Source organism: Notothenia coriiceps, unplaced genomic scaffold (genome assembly GCF_000735185.1).
Source record: "Notothenia coriiceps isolate Sejong01 unplaced genomic scaffold, NC01 NC01_scaffold00009343, whole genome shotgun sequence".
Lineage (NCBI taxonomy): Eukaryota > Metazoa > Chordata > Actinopteri > Perciformes > Nototheniidae > Notothenia > Notothenia coriiceps.
This window is the reverse complement of record NW_011342044.1, coordinates 4602-23101: the sequence shown is the minus strand read 5'-3', so window position 1 is coordinate 23101 and position 18500 is coordinate 4602. Positions and strand designations below refer to the sequence as shown.

The window sequence follows — 18500 nt, the reverse complement described above, 5'->3', positions numbered from 1 at the left end:
ATAATGAGCCGAAATCGGACGAAGTCAGCCGACCAATCAGCGTCGATGACGATTGTAAAAAAATCGGTCATGTCAGACTGGCCCTCCAATCAGAACGGGGTAGTTGGCTTTCAGCGACCGCCCATTACCCTATATGGTAGCAGGGTGGTCTCTCTCTTGACACCTACAGCACGACTTATATATTGTGCTAGCGGTGTCCTTTTAACTAATGATAAACATGTGATTGTTACGTTCCACCTGTGAACAACTTGGTAAATACACTTTGTGCTATAACAAACGTGCCACATCACACTATTCTCAATCCAATACAAAAAAACAAAACTGCTGTCGGCACACCAGGGTGGGGCCTGTTTTGCATTCTGCTTAACATCAACCAACTATATTAAAGCAGAATTGCATTGTATTGTATTGAGGCCCTGTAAATGTACACCATACATCTGATTCTAAAACATAATATCAATAATTGTAACAGGAAATAGCTCTTATGTCTTGATATGATACTCATATTTGTAGTTATTTTTATAAAATCAAACCAACCTTCTCTTTAAGAGAAGCAGTGGCAGACAAGTACTGACTTCACCAATAATGTCAAATTGTAAATTCACTGTAACCTCATGAATCATAATAACCAAAGTCCCTGTTCTTATAAAAGGAAGTGGAGGGCACTGACACAGAAAGAAGGCTGGTCAATGGCTCAGTCGGTGGCTTTTATGATGCCTCTGAATAATACACTTAATTTCAGCCTAGTATTATGCAAGCAGCTAATGTAGGGGCCTCTCATCTTCCTGGGGACAAAGGCAACAACTGCTGTCAGCAGACCAAGGGCACAAGGCCAAAGCTAAATCATCAGCTATGTCACAATGTACATCACAACGGATGACGGTGGTTCTTGTGACTACCTTATGTGATTACAAATGGATTAAGCTCTAGAGGGGTGGCGTATTGAGACACAATGCTGATGGGGTAGGATGTTCTGGTTGGGTTATTCTTCTATTCAAAATTCAGTTGAAATTGAAGTGTTTATACACTGACACAATTTTGACCTTGGCCTGGTTAGGTTACGCAATGAATATTATATAGTGAGAGGGAAAATATGGCCTATTGATTAATTGTAGTTATTGTCCACAAATGTGTCCTTGTGTCATAAATACATCACATCCTTACAATCGGTACAACACAGTTCAGTCTTATTACAACACAGCTTTCAGAAGAAATTCTTTATTTGTCCCACAGAAAGGTAATTTACTCTGTTCCAGCAAAGATATGGTGAAGAAAAAGCCAAAAACAAGATTAGTGCAGTAACATTAAATAAAATCAAATACATTCAAAGCCATGGAACGAAAATAAGTAACAGCATTATAAGAAGTCATAGTGAATAGTACTGAGGTATCAAGAGTATATCACCACTCTATTGATGGAGACCTTGAATACATTTAAAAGCCAATCATTATCAGGAGGCGTTCAGGGAAATGCACTCAAATCTTATCATCTAAACGTCTTTTTTTATGACCAGGCAGCTCAGGCGCCATCACACCACCACAAACAGAAGAGGCAGTGTATCACATCATGACACACCAAACACACCACCCACCCACTCACACAATCTGGCCTACACCGCCAAGCCCACGGTCTCCCCTTCCATCTCCCTCTCCATTAAAACAAAGCCGATAGAGAGGAAGAAATCACGCTTCAAAAAGAAGGATGTGACGCAGTAAGGGGCTGTAGATCAAATGTAAATAACAGCCTCTTGTGTGTGATTCATCAGTGAGAAAGCTGGATAGATAATTGGGCAACGTGGGGAACTACGCAAAGACCCAGGACTCACAAAAAGCCCCAGCATCACAGTGTGTCAATTGGTTTGAGGTCATTCGTTTTGGAATATGAAGGATGCACTATATCAAAACCTTGAGGCGCTGTCTTGTAAAGAGGCACTGTGCGTCAGTCAGTCAGATATCAATTTGATGTAAAATCACATTCAGCACACTAGACCAACACTGCTGGATGAAAACCGTGTATCAAGGAAACCATAAAGGTTTAAGGAAATAAAATATAAGAAACATTTGTATATGTCACTATAAATGCTTTAAGTCGCATAAAACCACACATCTGAGTCATTAGCCCAGAATAAATCACTCTTGATGTCGTCAATATTTGTTAATTGCACACCATCTATTCAGAGTCAATGAGAGAAAAGTCACATAAGAAGGGCGTCATTGAAATATGCTTTTGCAAACAGGGGAAGCATATTTGAAGTCTTAATACTTTCTCTTGTACTTTTCCGTAACGTAATACATACCCACTGCAGAGTACTTAAGGCTTTGGCAGGCTGATGTTAAGTTCCTAATCTGTTATATAACATTTACATTTTACTTGCATAATCAGAGCTGAGTTTGAAAATGAGCAAAAAAGGCTTTGCCTTAACCTGTACTGAATCAGTGGCTGCAAATATACCTTAAGAAAAATGGTATACCTTTTTTACTAGAAAAAAATAAGGCTTTCAGAGACAATTGTGAGCTAAATAAACCTTTTGATTGATTTGTTTGTCTGTGAATATCAATTAACTTTATTTAAGGTGGATGAAAGTCCTTTGGAATTGTGCAATAGCCACTTTTTGATATTGACAACTTTAAAAGAGAGGTCTTATCTTGTTAAGCAAATAGTTTCCAACAAATATTGGAACTTGTGCTTCCAATTACACATCTTGGGAACCAAGTCGGTCAGTTATCACTGATGTGACTAATTAATGCTAAGTCATCTTTCTGCAATAAAAGAAAAGGAGATGTCCTTCACTTAGCGGTCTGCCTTGTTTCTGTTTGAAAAGGTATGATTTGTTAGGAAGATCATTAGTATCAGCTGATGATCTAAACACTCTGACCTTCAGAGGCTGACGACACCTTGGCCTGGAAAAAACAAGGCTGTGACGCACAAACAGCTGCAGCCATGCACGTTACAGCACAGGTGGAAAAGAATGCTTATGAAGCAGTAAAACAGATACATAAAAGGCTTGAGCCCTTTACTATACAATAAATGGAATTTACATGTTTGTCTTAATATTATAAATAATGTAAACATGGTAGGCATTTACTGATGGACCAGTACAGTCCTGAATTAGTAAAGCCATGGATCAGTGTAGTCCTGGATCAATATAGTCCTAAAGATCAGTACAGCTCTAAAGGAAAGAGTCCAGTAGAGTCCTGGGCTACAGTCCTGAAATCAGTCGACTACTTCTGCATCTCAAACCTCTTTTGCAGTGCCATTCAGCCTGAAAGAATCTTTTGTTTAAAGGTAATTTAGACATTCCCAGCTGACATTTAAAAATGGGATTTTTGTGGAATTTCCCGATCTGATAGAGAGGTAGATAGCTTTCCGTGTCCATGCATGACAGCATCTTTGGTTTGCAATTGATTAATGCATCACTTGAGAAAATGTGTGAAAATAGAAATATGTTGTTTATAACCTTTCAGTGTTTATCCAATATGAAAAAGATTATTTGTAAAAAAAACTTTACCAGGCAAATTAAGTAATATGTTTCAATATATATCTTTTATTTATAAAGTATATAATCGTTTCTACAAGTTTAACAACAACTTTTAGTATTATTTATTTAATTAAAGGGCTGTCACGTGTACACACATTTTCGTACATTCAGGTTGAAAACTGATATTTAAAAACCTTGCCAGAAGCACGAATTACCCAGATGAATTAAACATGTGTTTAGCGGCTGTAACTGTCATCCTCTGTATCTGTGGGCTGTCAGTGGGGTCAAATAGGTCAGAGCATCACCAAGGATTCACCCCAGCAACAGCCAATTTCATTTAAGAGGCCAGCAAAGGGGAGAGCACCTTGCTCCATACCCAATGATATCATCTTACCTGTTACACTGGGACTTTGTCTGTTGCCATCTCCAAGCTGCCCACTTTGGAAATCGTTTTGCATATGCTTGGCATTTTCACGCTTCAAAGCGATGTTCGCATATTCAGGATCATGTATGTCTTCCTCCCAGACTGATATGGGGGATTAGAGTTTTAACTGTGTTGTGTCTATGAAGAAACCTTTACCTAATGTGTTTTTTGTTCTGTTCTCTATGCGTGAGCTGCCAGAGGCTCAGGTGTAACACATGCAGTCCTCAACTCAAAGGGTGTTGGGTTTCTGCCCAGCAGGGCTAGCTGTCCTCTTCCAGCTATTGTTACCAGGCTACACTTATCACTTATTCATCTGCGCTCTTCACCCCAAAGCACTGGGTGGCTATTTGGTTGGGTGGTTGGTCTGCTAAGCAGGGGAAAAGGCCAGAGTCTCTCTTTCCCAGAGCAGTGTAGCACCGGGGCTCCCAGAGGAGGACCCTACCTGAGCCGTGGCCCGATGCAGAACGGGGAGGCTATGAGCCCTCAGGACTCCAAGGCAGCAGTGGCAGAGCCAATGGAGGAGCAGAAGGCCCAGAACCAGAGCCATAATCAGGGGAGTGCGGAGCCCACAGCCCCTCCACTTCCTCCCCCTTCACCACCACCACCAGGGCCACCAGAATACCCGAGACCGAGGCTGATTTTCCACACCCAGCTGGCTCATGGGAGTCCCACAGGCCGCATCCACGGATTCACCAACGTAAAAGAGCTCTACGCCAAGATCGCTGAAGTGTTCCACATCTCCCCCTCAGAGGTACCAAACTAATTCTGCCACGCATGTTATGATTAGGCTAATAAGTGACATTTCCAGTGTTTTGAGAAATTATCAAGATACAAATACTGATGGTGTTTTTTGGAGTTTGATGGTGTTATTTCTCTTTTCCTTTCTGGTCTGATAGGCCAGCCGCAAATAGTTAGGTTTCCATTCTAGGCTGTTTTCCATGATGCACTATCGAAGACCATTTAAACCTAACTTTTGTCGGCCAGACTTTGTACTTGTGTGCGCCTTGACCAGGATCAATAACGGAAACAAATATTAACTGGAAAATGTTATGTAGTCGCAAAATACCACACATACAACATAACAAGTAAATCTGATTTCCAAAATGGTATAGGACTAAACAGTTAAGTAATAGCAGGGTAGGGGATCAAATGTGTGGTTTGCAGTCAAGTTACGCAGCAGGCAGCTGCTCACAAGGCCAGAACCCTTGAGGAGAGGTCTAGTCACTAAACTGTTTAGATGTCAGGGCTGTCCACAAGCCCAAGGCCGTCACAGGCCCATTTCACAGAATGAATTATCAATGGCTTCATTTGTTCGTTTTTACTACAGGCCTTTTTTTCCAGATCAACTGGAAAAAGATGCCATAAATGTATCAAAGTTTGCATAGGAGGAAATGAATAGTTGAGTAAAGACTGTCAAAGCACTTAAACTGATAGTCTGTCTTGTGCCTGTGCACGTTTTGTGAGTAGAAATTGGTTTACTGAACTCTCATTTACGTTATTTGTGCAGTTCAATTCCAAACTACAAGGATTGCATTTAAATAGTGTTACCTTTTTGTTAAGAATAACAGTGGCCTGCATGGTTCTCCAGTACAGTATGTTGTGGTGACAGAGCAACAAATATTCAACATTGGCCTTATCTAATACTTATCAGTAGCGTGTTTGAAGGCCACTATGAAGGTTTTCCTTTCAATGTATCCTTGCCTGTTGGACTTGAATGACTGGAGATAAAGGGATGTAGACCAATATACAGTACATTTCATAGCTAACGTTAAAGATCTTATCAGGCAGCTACCAGCTGTGATTATGTCTTGTGAAGGCTGTTTTCTTTGTGTAACACAAGGTTTATGCCTGCACGCTACATGTTAATGAACAACCCATGTTCACTTACCAAGGTAATCAAACCACATCAAATAAGCACACCTACAAAACATATCTGTCACTTTTACTCCTCTTCTGATATTACATGTTCAGTTTAAACACTTAGCATACAACTCTCATTCCCTGTTATTGTGTTTATCTTCCTTTACATGTAAACATGTGGATTCTTGGCAACCAGTCCAGGGTCAGCTTTGCAAAGTGTATGCTGGGATAATCTCCAGCAATTCGGAAAAAATAAGAAGTTTATATCATGTTTTGATCGATTATCAGTAGAGCATAACACTGAAACAAATACATAATAATAATAATAATAGTTAAAATAAATCTTTCATGTCAGAAAATGTCAGACAAAAAACAGTTTACAAATAAACCAGACATCTAAATGATTAATGTACACACCTTTTTTGGTCTTGCATGCTTTGTTTTACAATCAACATTGGTTATTCTTAAACAAATGGTTTTGCCGGGCATTATTTAAATATTTGTTGATTTAGCGTCCTGTTTATCTACAAGACCTTGAACTACAGTCAGAATTCAAGATACAAGACTTTCTATGGGAAATAACAAGCAATTAGTCGGTGATAGTGAGATGTATAGCAGTTCCCTTGAACTCCTGTACTGAATTGCATAAAGCGTAATGTTACAACACAGTTTGACGGCAAAGAAGTCCTTGGAATGTAATCTGAATGTTCTACCTGGGAAAATAGTGTGGGCAATAGGCTAACTAACAGGAACTGCTACAAAAGAGATAACAGTTCAAATAGGTTATCTTGAATTTTCCGGCTTGGATTATTAAGTCAAACTTAAACTCTAACCTCAGATTTCAGAAGGCTTTGTTTTGAAATAGCTTTTGTTTTTGCAAATCCCACCAAAGGCAATTACAGTTCCAAACTATAAATAAACTGTACAGTAAGACATTTTTATTTCAAGAGTTTGAAGACATGATATTAGAAATGTACAAGTTCAATACAGCTATACAAATGTAAAAAGCTTTTCTTTAAATGACATTTCATCTCAAACATGTCTGGTATCTAATAGTGTGATCTTGAGATTTATTAAAATGTCATGTTTTAGAAGAAAAATGTCTTTAGCTTAAGTGTTTATTCTCTTATTATCATAATTTTGTGAGACACTACACACATTACAACAATGATTTAAGCACTTTATCGATAAAACTATCAGAAAAATGTGTTTATGTGCTTTGACTGACTTAACCATCTCATCTTAAAATATATAAACACTCACAATGCTTTTTCACACAGCTCCTAACAAAATGGCCACAATGGCAAATTGTTGTCTCTACTGCCCTCTGCTGTTTCATTCTGATACAGCACAGCTAAAGGAATGATGTTTGGCTCCATTAACAGGAGGAAGAAAATGAAACACCAGTGCATGTTACAGGAACACCACAGAAACTATAACCACCACTTGTATTGTAAAAGGAAGCATATTTGTTATGTTTTGCAAAACATATGTCATTCATTTCATAAAAAGTTACTTGCTAGGGAGGATCAAACCATAATTTAACAACAACACACGTTTTCACCAAAAGAAAAAAAGTGAATTCCTTGGGAAATGGAACTAAATAAAAAAAGTTAATAGCTTTTACTAATGGATTAATTTAAAGTCATTACGGATTCAGGGTAGCACTTTAAAATGGTAAAAGGTATGTTTTAATGTTATTAATATTTATAAATAGAACAGAGAAAACTCAATTGAAAACAATAGTTATTCTACAGTTGTACTGTTCTATTTCTACCTCTAGATTCTTTTCTGCACCCTCAACTCCCATAAAGTGGACATGCAGAAACTACTGGGAGGCCAGATCGGATTGGAAGACTTCATCTTCGCTCACGTCAGAGGGGAGACCAAGGAGGTGGAGGTGACAAAGACAGAAGACGCATTGGGTCTTACTATCACAGACAACGGAGCTGGATATGCATTCATCAAGGTGAACGAGTGGAAGAGCTAAACCGTCTGAGCCCTGCCACAAATGTGCAAAAGGCTTCAAACTGATAATCTAATGTGAGACACATGGCAAACATTCCAATATGTTTCTTTCAGAGGATAAAGGAAGGCAGCACCATAGACCAGCTGAAAACAGTCTGTGTTGGAGACCACATCGAGGCCATCAATGACCAGAGCATTGTAGGCTGTCGACACTACGAGGTGGCTAAGATGCTAAAAGAGCAACCGAGAGGCATACCCTTTACTCTCCGCCTGGTGGGGCCCAAGAAGGCCTTTGGTGAGTGGAAAATATTTCCATGTGGCCAGGCTTTACTGTCATATGTAGAACAGATGAAGATTAGGATTTATAAACATGCCCTCATAAATCAGTGGTTGAAAGTGAACCTTTTATTATTTACAGTTGGGGTTCACTTTGTAGTACATTTCTGCTTTCGTTTGCAAAGTTATTCTGATAAACAAACTATTTCAACATATCTAGAGTAAGACAATGCTCACATGTCCAGCATGTCTGGGTATTGGTGGTACCGCATTAGTTGACAAAAGGTCTGCACCGAATTAATACTCAGTGAAAGTGTTTGCACATTTTCTATTTCCCCTGAATCCAGGACGTGGTAATCACTTTCATTCCACAGTAAAAATCTATTCCTGGTTAATAAAAAAACATATGGGCTGAGTTATTAAAAAGGACACATGTCATGCTTTTCCCGGTTATTACCCGTCCCCTTGTGTGTTATCAACAGGGGTGCACATAACTTTTTTGCCCTGGTTCTCAAAGGACCACCTGGAGATGTTGCTTGGTGCTCATCCTTAAAATGAAATAAACCGTAACTTTTGAGGGGGTCTTGACTTTATTTGCCAGACACGGCACTGAACATACATGCAGAGGTGAACACAAGACAACATTAGCACGACCAGTAATCCTACAAGCTGTCATCATACCCTCCTGACTGTTCTCCTGACTGCTCTCCTCACTGTCTTCCTCTCTGTCAGACATGGTGATGATGTAGGCCTACTACTTTCTCACTGGTTGAGTCTGCCATTAGCTGCTTGCATCCACAAGTCAACAACTGGTTTTGGGTCGAAAGTCTCTGCTGTCATCTTAGACAAGTGGAAGTATTCAAATAAGCATGTGAACATAACCAATAACTTACCATAGCCAATAAGAAATGAATGTAAATTATTTTATTTGTGTTGTTCATTCATACCTTATTTTACCTTAACATTTATTTATTTATGCATTTTTTTTTATCTCTGCAGTCTTAAAAGGATATTTTTGGTTACTGTCCTTTAGTATACATTGAAATTATTTCAAACCTGTTTATCCCAATAATTATAAAGGAGTGCCTTGGAAATATGTGTTTACATAAATTGTGACCAAACCGTTTGAACTTAGACTAAAGTTAACTATCTAAACACTCAGAGTCCTTTACCTCAGTGAGCTGTAGTTATCAGCCTCTTAGTCTGACTGGAGAGGACTCTCCCTCCACATTATTGTAGAATCTATAGACACATCTTCTTCTTATATCCGCAGCTAGCACCAGATTCTAATAACAACAGCACCGGAGGCGGTGCACCCTCCCTCTCTCCCTCGCTCACTAGCATTTTGGCAGTGAGCTCCGGGCGCCAGATAAGCCAAGTATCCCCCATTTTCATCACTAAGGCCCAATTCCAAACCACTCCCTCGACCCTACCCCTCCGTGGCGGAGTGAACTCCGTCTGTAGCAGTCCCGGCTCCAGCTCAGTACAGAGGGGGGGGGCAGCTGAAAACCGAGGGGGGGCGGTGAGTCACAGCATCATGTGCACATGATGCTGCATAGAATGAGAAAACATAACGGAGCAACATCAAAACAGACTCCACAGATCAGAGGCGCTGATCTAACATATCCAACAACGGATGATCAATAACCACATTGCTAACAAACAGTAGCAACAATACAAATGATAAAATAACCAGCTCTTACCTTCAGTAGAGTTGCAGTCTCCTCTTTCCTGACGAGTGGAACCTCCTCAGCAGCATCTCCTTCAACTCATCTTTGAATTTCCTACTGAGGTCATTCTCAAAGGCCAGCTGGATGAGATGGGCTTTGCGTCGATGCAACATGTTGCGTCTGTGCTCACTAAATACATTCTTCAACGTGGAGAACGAGTTTTCACATGTAGCAGTTGATGCCCCGAATGTTAGTGCGTGTTTGAATGCTGTCATTACCGCTGGCATGGCACTTAATACCCTGGACTCCTTTGCAACAAGGTGACTCAAAGTCACTCTCTCTACTCCCTGGCCTGTGCACCGGCTTTTCAAAAACTCTCGCGCAACTGTGAACTGTGCCTCAACCATGTCTGTGTTTGTTAAATCCAGTAGTGGTTTCACTTTCTCAGCCTCCAGGAAAATCACACTGGCGGGGTCCAAAGCGTCCAAAGCTGACATATATTGTGTACGTCTGTATGTAGGGTGATGAGACAGTCCAACTTTCAGAACCAGTCCACGTGGGTCTCAAGTCAGTAAGACTGTCACGAAAGGAGTTCAGTGTCGACAGTCAGTCCCAGTTTCCAGTAAACAAGAGTCAGAAAAACCGGACACAGCACGAGACGTCTCTAAACTTATAAAGTCGTATCCGGTTATAGGAAACAGATGTTCTTTAGACAGTTATAACCTCGCGGTAGTAAATATGAAGCACTAATGTCTTGAAATTAACAGTCTATAGAGATTGAACAGGTAGCCCTGTCCGACGAAGGGTGTAAAGGACTTTAAACAATCGGTTTTTACTTTGAAGGAATCATACTGATGGACGTTCAAAATAACTGTTGGATGTAGATTATAAATTCTGTACAGATTATCTAGATGAAAGGTTCTTTGAAACACGTGTATTGATAATAGACTCAGTTTGGTAATGATCCTAGACACATCGGACGGGAGTATCGAGGTTAATATGAGAAATATAAGTAAGACCAGAAGTAAATTCTTTTGTGAGATTTTGAGGAAATCGTCACAACCTTGGGATTCCTACCAGGCTCTGTACGGTGTTAACGAGGAAGGAAGTAGTCCTAAGTTTTTGTCTTCAGTTAAAGTTAGTTACCAAACATCAACTTAAAATCCTTAACAGTGGAAATTCATCCGTGCAGAAATGGAAGATTGTGATTCATGTCCAAAGTCTGCTGATTAATTGTTACCTAGGTAAGCTTTCCCCGCTTGCCGTACAGAAAGTTGAGTATTTTTAGCTACCGGAACGGAGGGGTACACTTCCGACGTTCATTCTGGATTTTTCGGTGTCCGTCCTTACCCAAGTCACTGGGGTGCTAAGGAAGGTTTATATACCGAAAAAGTTTTTTGAGTTGCACACGACACAAGATCGGGAAATGACGGTAAAATTTACGATCGTAACGACTGCATGTTTTGTTTGTCAATCAAAAGGGGGATTTTTCAAGGAAAGATATCATTATATAAGTCCGTTACCACTTTGGTTTTGGGGTATTACAATGTAGTCCTACATATTGAGTTCGAAATCCGGTTTAGTTAGTAATAATGACAGTAGTCTCAATTGACCTCCAACTTGGTTTGTTTTTGAAAACAAATGTAGTACGTGTGGTTGATGCGGTTGTAAAAGGTTTAACGTCGTAGTCGGACTTGAGGATTTTAATAAAGAATTGTATCCTTTATAATGCTTCCTTGGTTTATAAAGTTGAGAAGTCTTTTACAAGAATTCGTTGACAGGAATAGATTCACTTATTCCGTTGTACAAAGTTTTTACAGTCTTACAGATTTTTTTAATTAGGATTTTTAGAGGGAATTTATCAGTTTTCAGTTTGATCTGGATTTCACTTGTCAAAACATTACCTGGTAAATTAGATTTTCGTTTTTGTTTTGACCTGAACACAAGAACAATAAACAAGAAGTTTGTATGTATCAACTTATGGAACCAAAAAAACTTTCATAAAGTGTTATTTGATTGGAGTAGATCCCTACCTTTAGGTAATTAGAAATTGGTCTTATGTAAAGGGATAAATGACAAATCAAAATACTATTTGTTCACCATATCTGGTGGGCGGCAAATGGGTATCCGATCAAAGGATTCGAGTTTGTAATAAAATACACACTGTATTATTACTCTCAGAAGCAAACGATTTGTTCGTTATAATTTGAAATCTAGAAAAGTCATAAGGTCGGTAGCAAATTTCGTCGTTCGGAGAATAGATTTGTGGATTCGTAATTCCAAAGTGTGGTGGGGGGGCCTTTGAGAACCGCGGTTAATTACGACATTTAGTAAGATACGTCGAATTAAACAGCAGATACTCCAAGTACTGGATCTTCGTCGTTACTGTAATAGAGTTCTCTAAGAAGGAAGGTACGGACAGCCTCAGAAATCAAGAGTGGAACTCACATGGACTTGAGGGGCTGAGAATAAACGACGCAATGAGCACAGTAGTTCAAGTACTATCACACTACTATGATCTAGTTACCTACACATGACAAATTAACATGGAGTCGCGGCAAAAGAACACGTCACTTGTCCAGGCTGGCGTTTTTCGATCTTGGAGACGTCGGGGGCGCGCAGATACAACCGGAGTCGCACATGTTGCGAGCCACGCTCTCTCATGATTACATGGCTCACCAGTAGAGACGATAACTGACTAGTGAAGTGGGAGTCACCGCCCCAGCCTCTCGACTTCTTACACGGCTCTCCAAGCCTAAGTGCGTTGCGGGTGATAGTTGCGACCTACAGGCGCGGGGGAGTTAGTTTTATCGGACTCATCTCTAATGTACCAACTTAAAGTGAACGATACAACAAAAAAAAATAAGTGTCAAAAATAGAGATTAAGTGTGTAGGTTCGAATAGACTAACAGTAATCTGTTTACGATTATGTACGACTACTTTTTTGCGTGAGAGCATAGATTTTGAAGAATATAGATTACTTTGTCTGTACCCATGGTAAGGTTAACCATTATTTTTTCGTCGAGCTCCGATTACACATATGCTGTTCGGGAATGTGATGGCAGTGAAGGACTGTCGCTACTGTCGTCTCTATTGTGCCTGCCAGGTCAGAACAAGCAAACGGATACCGCTCTCCTCTCAACATGGTGGGCCAAGAGAGACAACAGGGGCGCATTACAGTCGGGCTACTGCAAATGTCAGAATAACTTACGGCGTGGTTGTGACAGACACACTATGGGACGGACTTCTACGGACTGGGCGGTTGTATAGGCACCGCTTAAAGGGAACCATTCGCGTCAGACCGTCTATCATTGCACTGCCCGAGTGGAGGCTCACGTGGGTCACTGAGTGGAGATGAGTTAGTCGCGCGCCCTCGCGCGCCCCCCCGCGCGCGCGCAGCCGCGATACATAGACAGACGTGTCTGATTTTTCGTATGAACGCGGCCGGCAGGTCCGCCTCGCTGTAAAGCAGTCCCGAGACCGTCCCGCGTATTAGACATCGCCGTAGTCTGAGTCTCTAGCCTCAACGAGAGACAGGTGTACGAGTGACTGTAGTCAAGGTGATATAAGACGAGCGTAGGGGGTAAAGCGTTGGAAATCTGAACGACTAGCAATACACAAACACAAAGTCTCTTACCAAACCTCGGCGAGCAGCTAGTAAGCTACGTACGTCTGCCGGTGGCGCCTGCTGTGGTCTCCCGGCCTTAGTCTCAAAGACCCCGTACACCGGCATCGCGCACGCTATACCTCTGCTGCTGGCCCGCCTTTACTTAGTCGTCGCGACGACGATTCCACTTACTAGCTCTCGACCACTCCAGGCGCGTGTAGGAGTAGACTGTGTCGACGGACGGACAGACGGGCGGGACCCTCAGGCACCAAAGACACGCGAGCGCCTACGTGTAGTGAAGAGACTAGCAATCATCTACAAAAATCCCCACTTGTAGTATACACCGCTGCTCGCTGTGGCCTGTGGTCAGTGTCGCATATGCGATTGTCGTCGCGCTCCGTCGCCGCGGCGACACCTCTCGCTCGCGCGCTAGATATCCTCTCGCGTCGCACCCTCTTTTCCCGCTGTACCTCACACTCCGGACTTTCTCGCAATCCACTCCCTCTCGCTCTCTGTATAACGGGAACTCTACTTCACCAAAAAATGAAGCACACTCTCTAGTAAGTACGTATTATTGTTGGGCAAGGGATAGACGCTTCCCGCCACGAGGTGTGTACATGGGGGCATAGGGCTTATGGCGCATCTTGCTACGTGTCTGTATTGCTTGATGATCTCGGCTGCTGAGTGATGGTGTTGGTATCCCTACGGTAGTTCTTTCGTACTGCCTCAGTCGCTCTGGAGTACCCTCTTCGAGAAGAAGCCTCGGTGGCCGAGGTCGGGTAGAAGCTACTTTGCTACGGCTGGATGCCGACTCCGATTTCGTCGGAACGACGTCTCACGCGCCTCACACATAGGAGATGCAGGGTTGTCAGTGCGGATGCTTGAATCAGAGGATGTGGCCTGGCGTCAAACCGTCTACTCCTCTCACCCATCCTCATGAAACACACTCCGCTGTGAATAATTAGATGTAATACGAGCGGTTTGCCGTAAGTAGAGGCACTGGCCCAATCGCTCAGCAGCGCTATCAATCTCGTACGTGAACACGCCTGCGTGCTACCGATCTTGCGATAAAACAGTTGGAACTACACCAGACACGGGAGCGCGGCGACAAGTACTCTGTGACGAACGCTCTCTGCAGAGTTTTTCTGGGAATGGGAGACTCGTAACAGCGATACGTTGCTCGTCCTGATGTTGATTTCCATGTCAAAATACTATTCAATCAGTGGACACCTTTAGGCAAGTTGATAACACAAATACCGATCATGATTATGACTGCAAAGCCGATCTGACATACACACTATTGCGTTATACTCAAAGAGCAAGAATTGGTGATACAACTCTCTCTCTCAGTATGCTAATGCTGAAAATATAGATCGCAGTACTTTATTAAGTGCGCTCAGACATGCGTCAGTCCGGGTTGGGCCGTCTAGACTTGTATTTTCCGTAAGCGACTACGGCTAAGATGTCGCGACAGCACCTGGACACTTTGGTCAGTAGACTACATTCAGCTCAATATACTAAAGTCAGCTGCTAAACAACTTTTTTCGAGTTCGTGTACGTAGCACAAACTTATCTTTCTTCTCAGCTTTACCAACGGATTTATTAACATATCGCTAATACTAAAAGATAGTCAACTATCAATATTGTTTAAGCAAAAACAACATGTATTACCATAAGTTGTCAGTGTTTTCATCACAGACACTAAAAAACTTTGTGATCTCTAGGTGACATAAATATCTCTTGGAGAGAGTTAAGTGGGGGTAGACATCACGTACAGAGGTGTCGGGTGTGCGTAAGAAGTGTACTTGGTTCACCCGAGTCTACGGAGGTTAGTACCTGGTGGTTCGGTAGGGTGACGTGACGCAATGACCTGCGGTCTGAACCCTCATGTCTTCGCTTCCAGTATACTAACCAGATACTACTGTCACTACATTGTACTGAATGATGCGAGGTGGTTTGGTCTATCAGACGTACGACCTCCTTTTGCCGTGACTGATCTGTACTATGACGCATATTACCGTACTGTTACAATCACACTTAAGTACCCTCTATGGTTGAGCAATAGAGGTCTGTTCCATAGACTTTCTCTTGTTGTCATAGATAAAAACTTCCGTTTGACACACCCCGGGTGTAGCAAGTATTTGAACATCAGTTTTAGTGATCCGTCCTTTCCCACGTAATAAAGTGATATCATCTAATTATCCTTTTAGAATATAACAGTTTTCTGCTATAGAGGACCACATTGTCTAAACCTAAACGGATGACCTAAACTGTTTATGGTATTGAATTTTCAAATTCCTACACCTTATCTCACTCTTAGTGAAAGAAAACCTAAAATAATCATTCCGTCGAGACAATCTGTAGACGCGACTTACAGGGTTTTCGTAGACGGCTCCGTATCTACATTCTACGGACAAACTACCTACAATTGTTTAAGTTCTTCCGTTACCTGAAGTTAGACAGAAAATTACAGATAAAAACAGTTCGCCCTTTCAACAAATGTCATACGGATTACTCAGCATATTTCCCATCCAAGCAAGTTCCGTGACGAACAGTTCGTACACCATCCTTTTTGGACTAAAACATTTTTTCCATATGTCCGAACATAATGTATGTCACTTGTTAATCGAACTAAGTGAACGTAAGTTGTTGAAAGTTAACATTGCACTATGTAGTACTTGATCGATGCACGTGTGTCTAACACAAAGTACATTTGGTAGATCAAACTGATGAAAGTCCTGACAATACTTGTACAGGGAGTAATCGTTACGACAAGTACTTTTAATCGAATGGATATCATATGACGATCAACATCCTGATCTCCTGATCTTCTAAATCATTCCTTGTTACGGTGTACACTCGAGATTAACCAAGTACCAGACGACTTATTGGTCACCGGTCGATGACCCGTCATAGAAGACTCTCCGGTAGACGACAAACGAATGCGGGAGAAGTCTGAACACTTCAGACAGGAGAATGTAGAGTGGTCATGGGCCGCAGTTCTCCCCCTCCGCACTCCCCGTTCGGCCGGCGAGTGTCGCCTGTACAGGCGTTGAGGATTAGTTTTATCATAAAAAAAATAAAGAAAAATAACACAAAATCAAAATAATGTTGTCGAAATACTTGTACACAATTTTTGTTGTCTTTTTGAGGTGGACTGTTTGGTTTTACTTGTCGTCACCATTTATTTTTTTGTCGAAACGTTAAATGCGTCAAATGCAGTACTCTGCATTAACTGCCAGTGACCTGCCAGTCACGCAGTAGGGCGGTATTTTGGTTTTGTGTTTGCTTCGTTGCATCGTCGATAAAATTAAGTTTTCGCCTGTAAGTCTTATAAAATATGTCAGATACCTGTCTTACCTATAAGGTTTACCGACTTTTCGGTCTTTGTTGGTGTGGCAGCGCCGTAGGGGCGGCGGACCGTCGTCGTCGTCGTCCTCGTGGCCTCTCCTGCTCCTTGTGGACGGCTCCCTCCTCGGCGCCCAAGTCGGAGCGTCACTCCTCTCACTCGGCCCAAGTGACCCCCTGGCTCTCGGGCGGCAGCGTGAGTGTCGTACCAAAATGTCTTCTGGGAGCCTCAACTGTTCGGTCGAGTCCAAGTAGAGTCCGTCAAAGGTTTTCTTCTTGTCGTATTATTTACTGACATTTGCCAGTAAAAGCCGATTTACCATGTTGCTTCTCTCTGACCGAACTTATAAAGCGTCGGTCTTCTACGTCGGAAAACAAAAGGGACGTCCTTAAACCTCCCTCACTGAGGCAAAAAGTGTTCTTGACCCATATGATTAACCTTCGTACGATTACTATTCGGTTTCCCTAAATCGTCCGTGTCATTGTCGTTTCTCGTGTAGTTCGTACGTTACAATCGACCTTTCTCTTCCTTTTACGCCTACGGTTGTGTCCGGTCACTTTAAAGTTGGTACCAATTGAGAGTAGTCGAAACGCGCTTTGGCGGACATACACAGACGGTTAACAACTGTATTAACTTAAAGAACAGAGTTTGCTTGACGGTGACTCCCCACTTCACCTAAGTCAGTTATCGTCTCTACTTGACCCTTCGCCTGACAAAGAGAGTGACAAACTAATGTGCGACTCCGTTTTGGTTTCTCGAACGTTTCCGAAAGTCATGTTAAGGTTTTTTGCGTTGAATGTGTAGTGTACTATAAGTTTTAGTGTAGTAACTTGACTACTCGTGCTAGCATTGTCTCGTTTAACAATTTCTACAGCCCCTCAGTACCAAATGTGAGTTCCACCTACCTTGATTTCTGGGCTGTCCGTCACTTTTACATAGATATCAACACGCAATATACCTGTTCCTGATGTTTTACGTTCTCTCCGACAATAGTTACGTCTGTTGCCTGTTTACACTACGGGTCAGTGAGTGATTACAACACGAACTACTTGACAGTTTACGACCGGAACTGCGTTTGTTTAAGAATCAGTCACAATACTGCCTCGGTCGCAGTACAGCCCTGCTCTCCCTCCGTACGTCTTCGAATAAGTTTTATTCAATTTGTCTCTTCACGGAATGTAGGTAACAAAGTTGGTGGTTAACGTAAACCACTAGCACGTACGATAAAGGAGTCTCTCACGTCAACCCCTAAAAAAAACTTCACACGTTAAGGGAAATATTTAAATACTTTTTCGGGTGACATCGGCGTGTCATGTTTCCTCTCTTCGAATTTTCCGACAATCTCGTCGCTACCCTGGCCTGTGGAACTGTGCCACAGACACCACGACTTCAGTGTGTGACGTGACCACCTGAAGGACTTTCTCTAGCCTTGGTACCCTCGTTCACGACTACACTTTTAACTTAGACAACCTGAAGTGTTCCGGTAATGTCTTGCCTCGAAGTGTAAAGAGTGGCCACACTACGTGTTTCATAACCCCGGACTACCTGGGTCGGTTAGCCTACGACGTTCGGCTTCTTTGTCTAGATTAGTGACGTCAGGCCGAGTAAGTTTCACGGAGAAGAACGTATCTCCTAGATGCTAGTCTACGCCTTAAGTCTTTGACACCCGACTGTCGCCCCTACGTCCACTCCCGCGGCCGCGCGGACGAGGAGGTTTTGCCGTCGCCGTCCGGTGGTCCTGCGATGTTCTGATGCACCACTCACTTTCGGAACCGTCGCGCTTCACCTGTAAGTTGTTCTCACGTTCGCCGGACAAAAAACCGTAGTAGCTGAGATAAGACTCACTTTACCGACGTGCAAAGTCGCTC

At 42.2% G+C, this 18500-nt stretch overlaps 1 protein-coding gene across 1 annotated transcript in view; it reads left to right on the top strand.

Moving 5' to 3' along the window:
• Window positions 1–4399: 4399 nt before the first annotated feature.
• Window positions 4400–18500, top strand: part of LOC104945266 (PDZ domain-containing protein GIPC3-like) — a gene marked incomplete at its 3' end in the record, with an annotated part of 17977 nt that continues 3876 nt past the window's right edge. Inside the window, exons 1-4 of the mRNA XM_010770913.1 lie at window positions 4400–4653; window positions 7546–7731; window positions 7845–8029; window positions 16686–16827. Of these exons, the coding sequence (XP_010769215.1) occupies window positions 4417–4653; window positions 7546–7731; window positions 7845–8029; window positions 16686–16827 (750 nt within the window). The remainder of the gene's footprint in view (window positions 4654–7545; window positions 7732–7844; window positions 8030–16685; window positions 16828–18500) is intronic.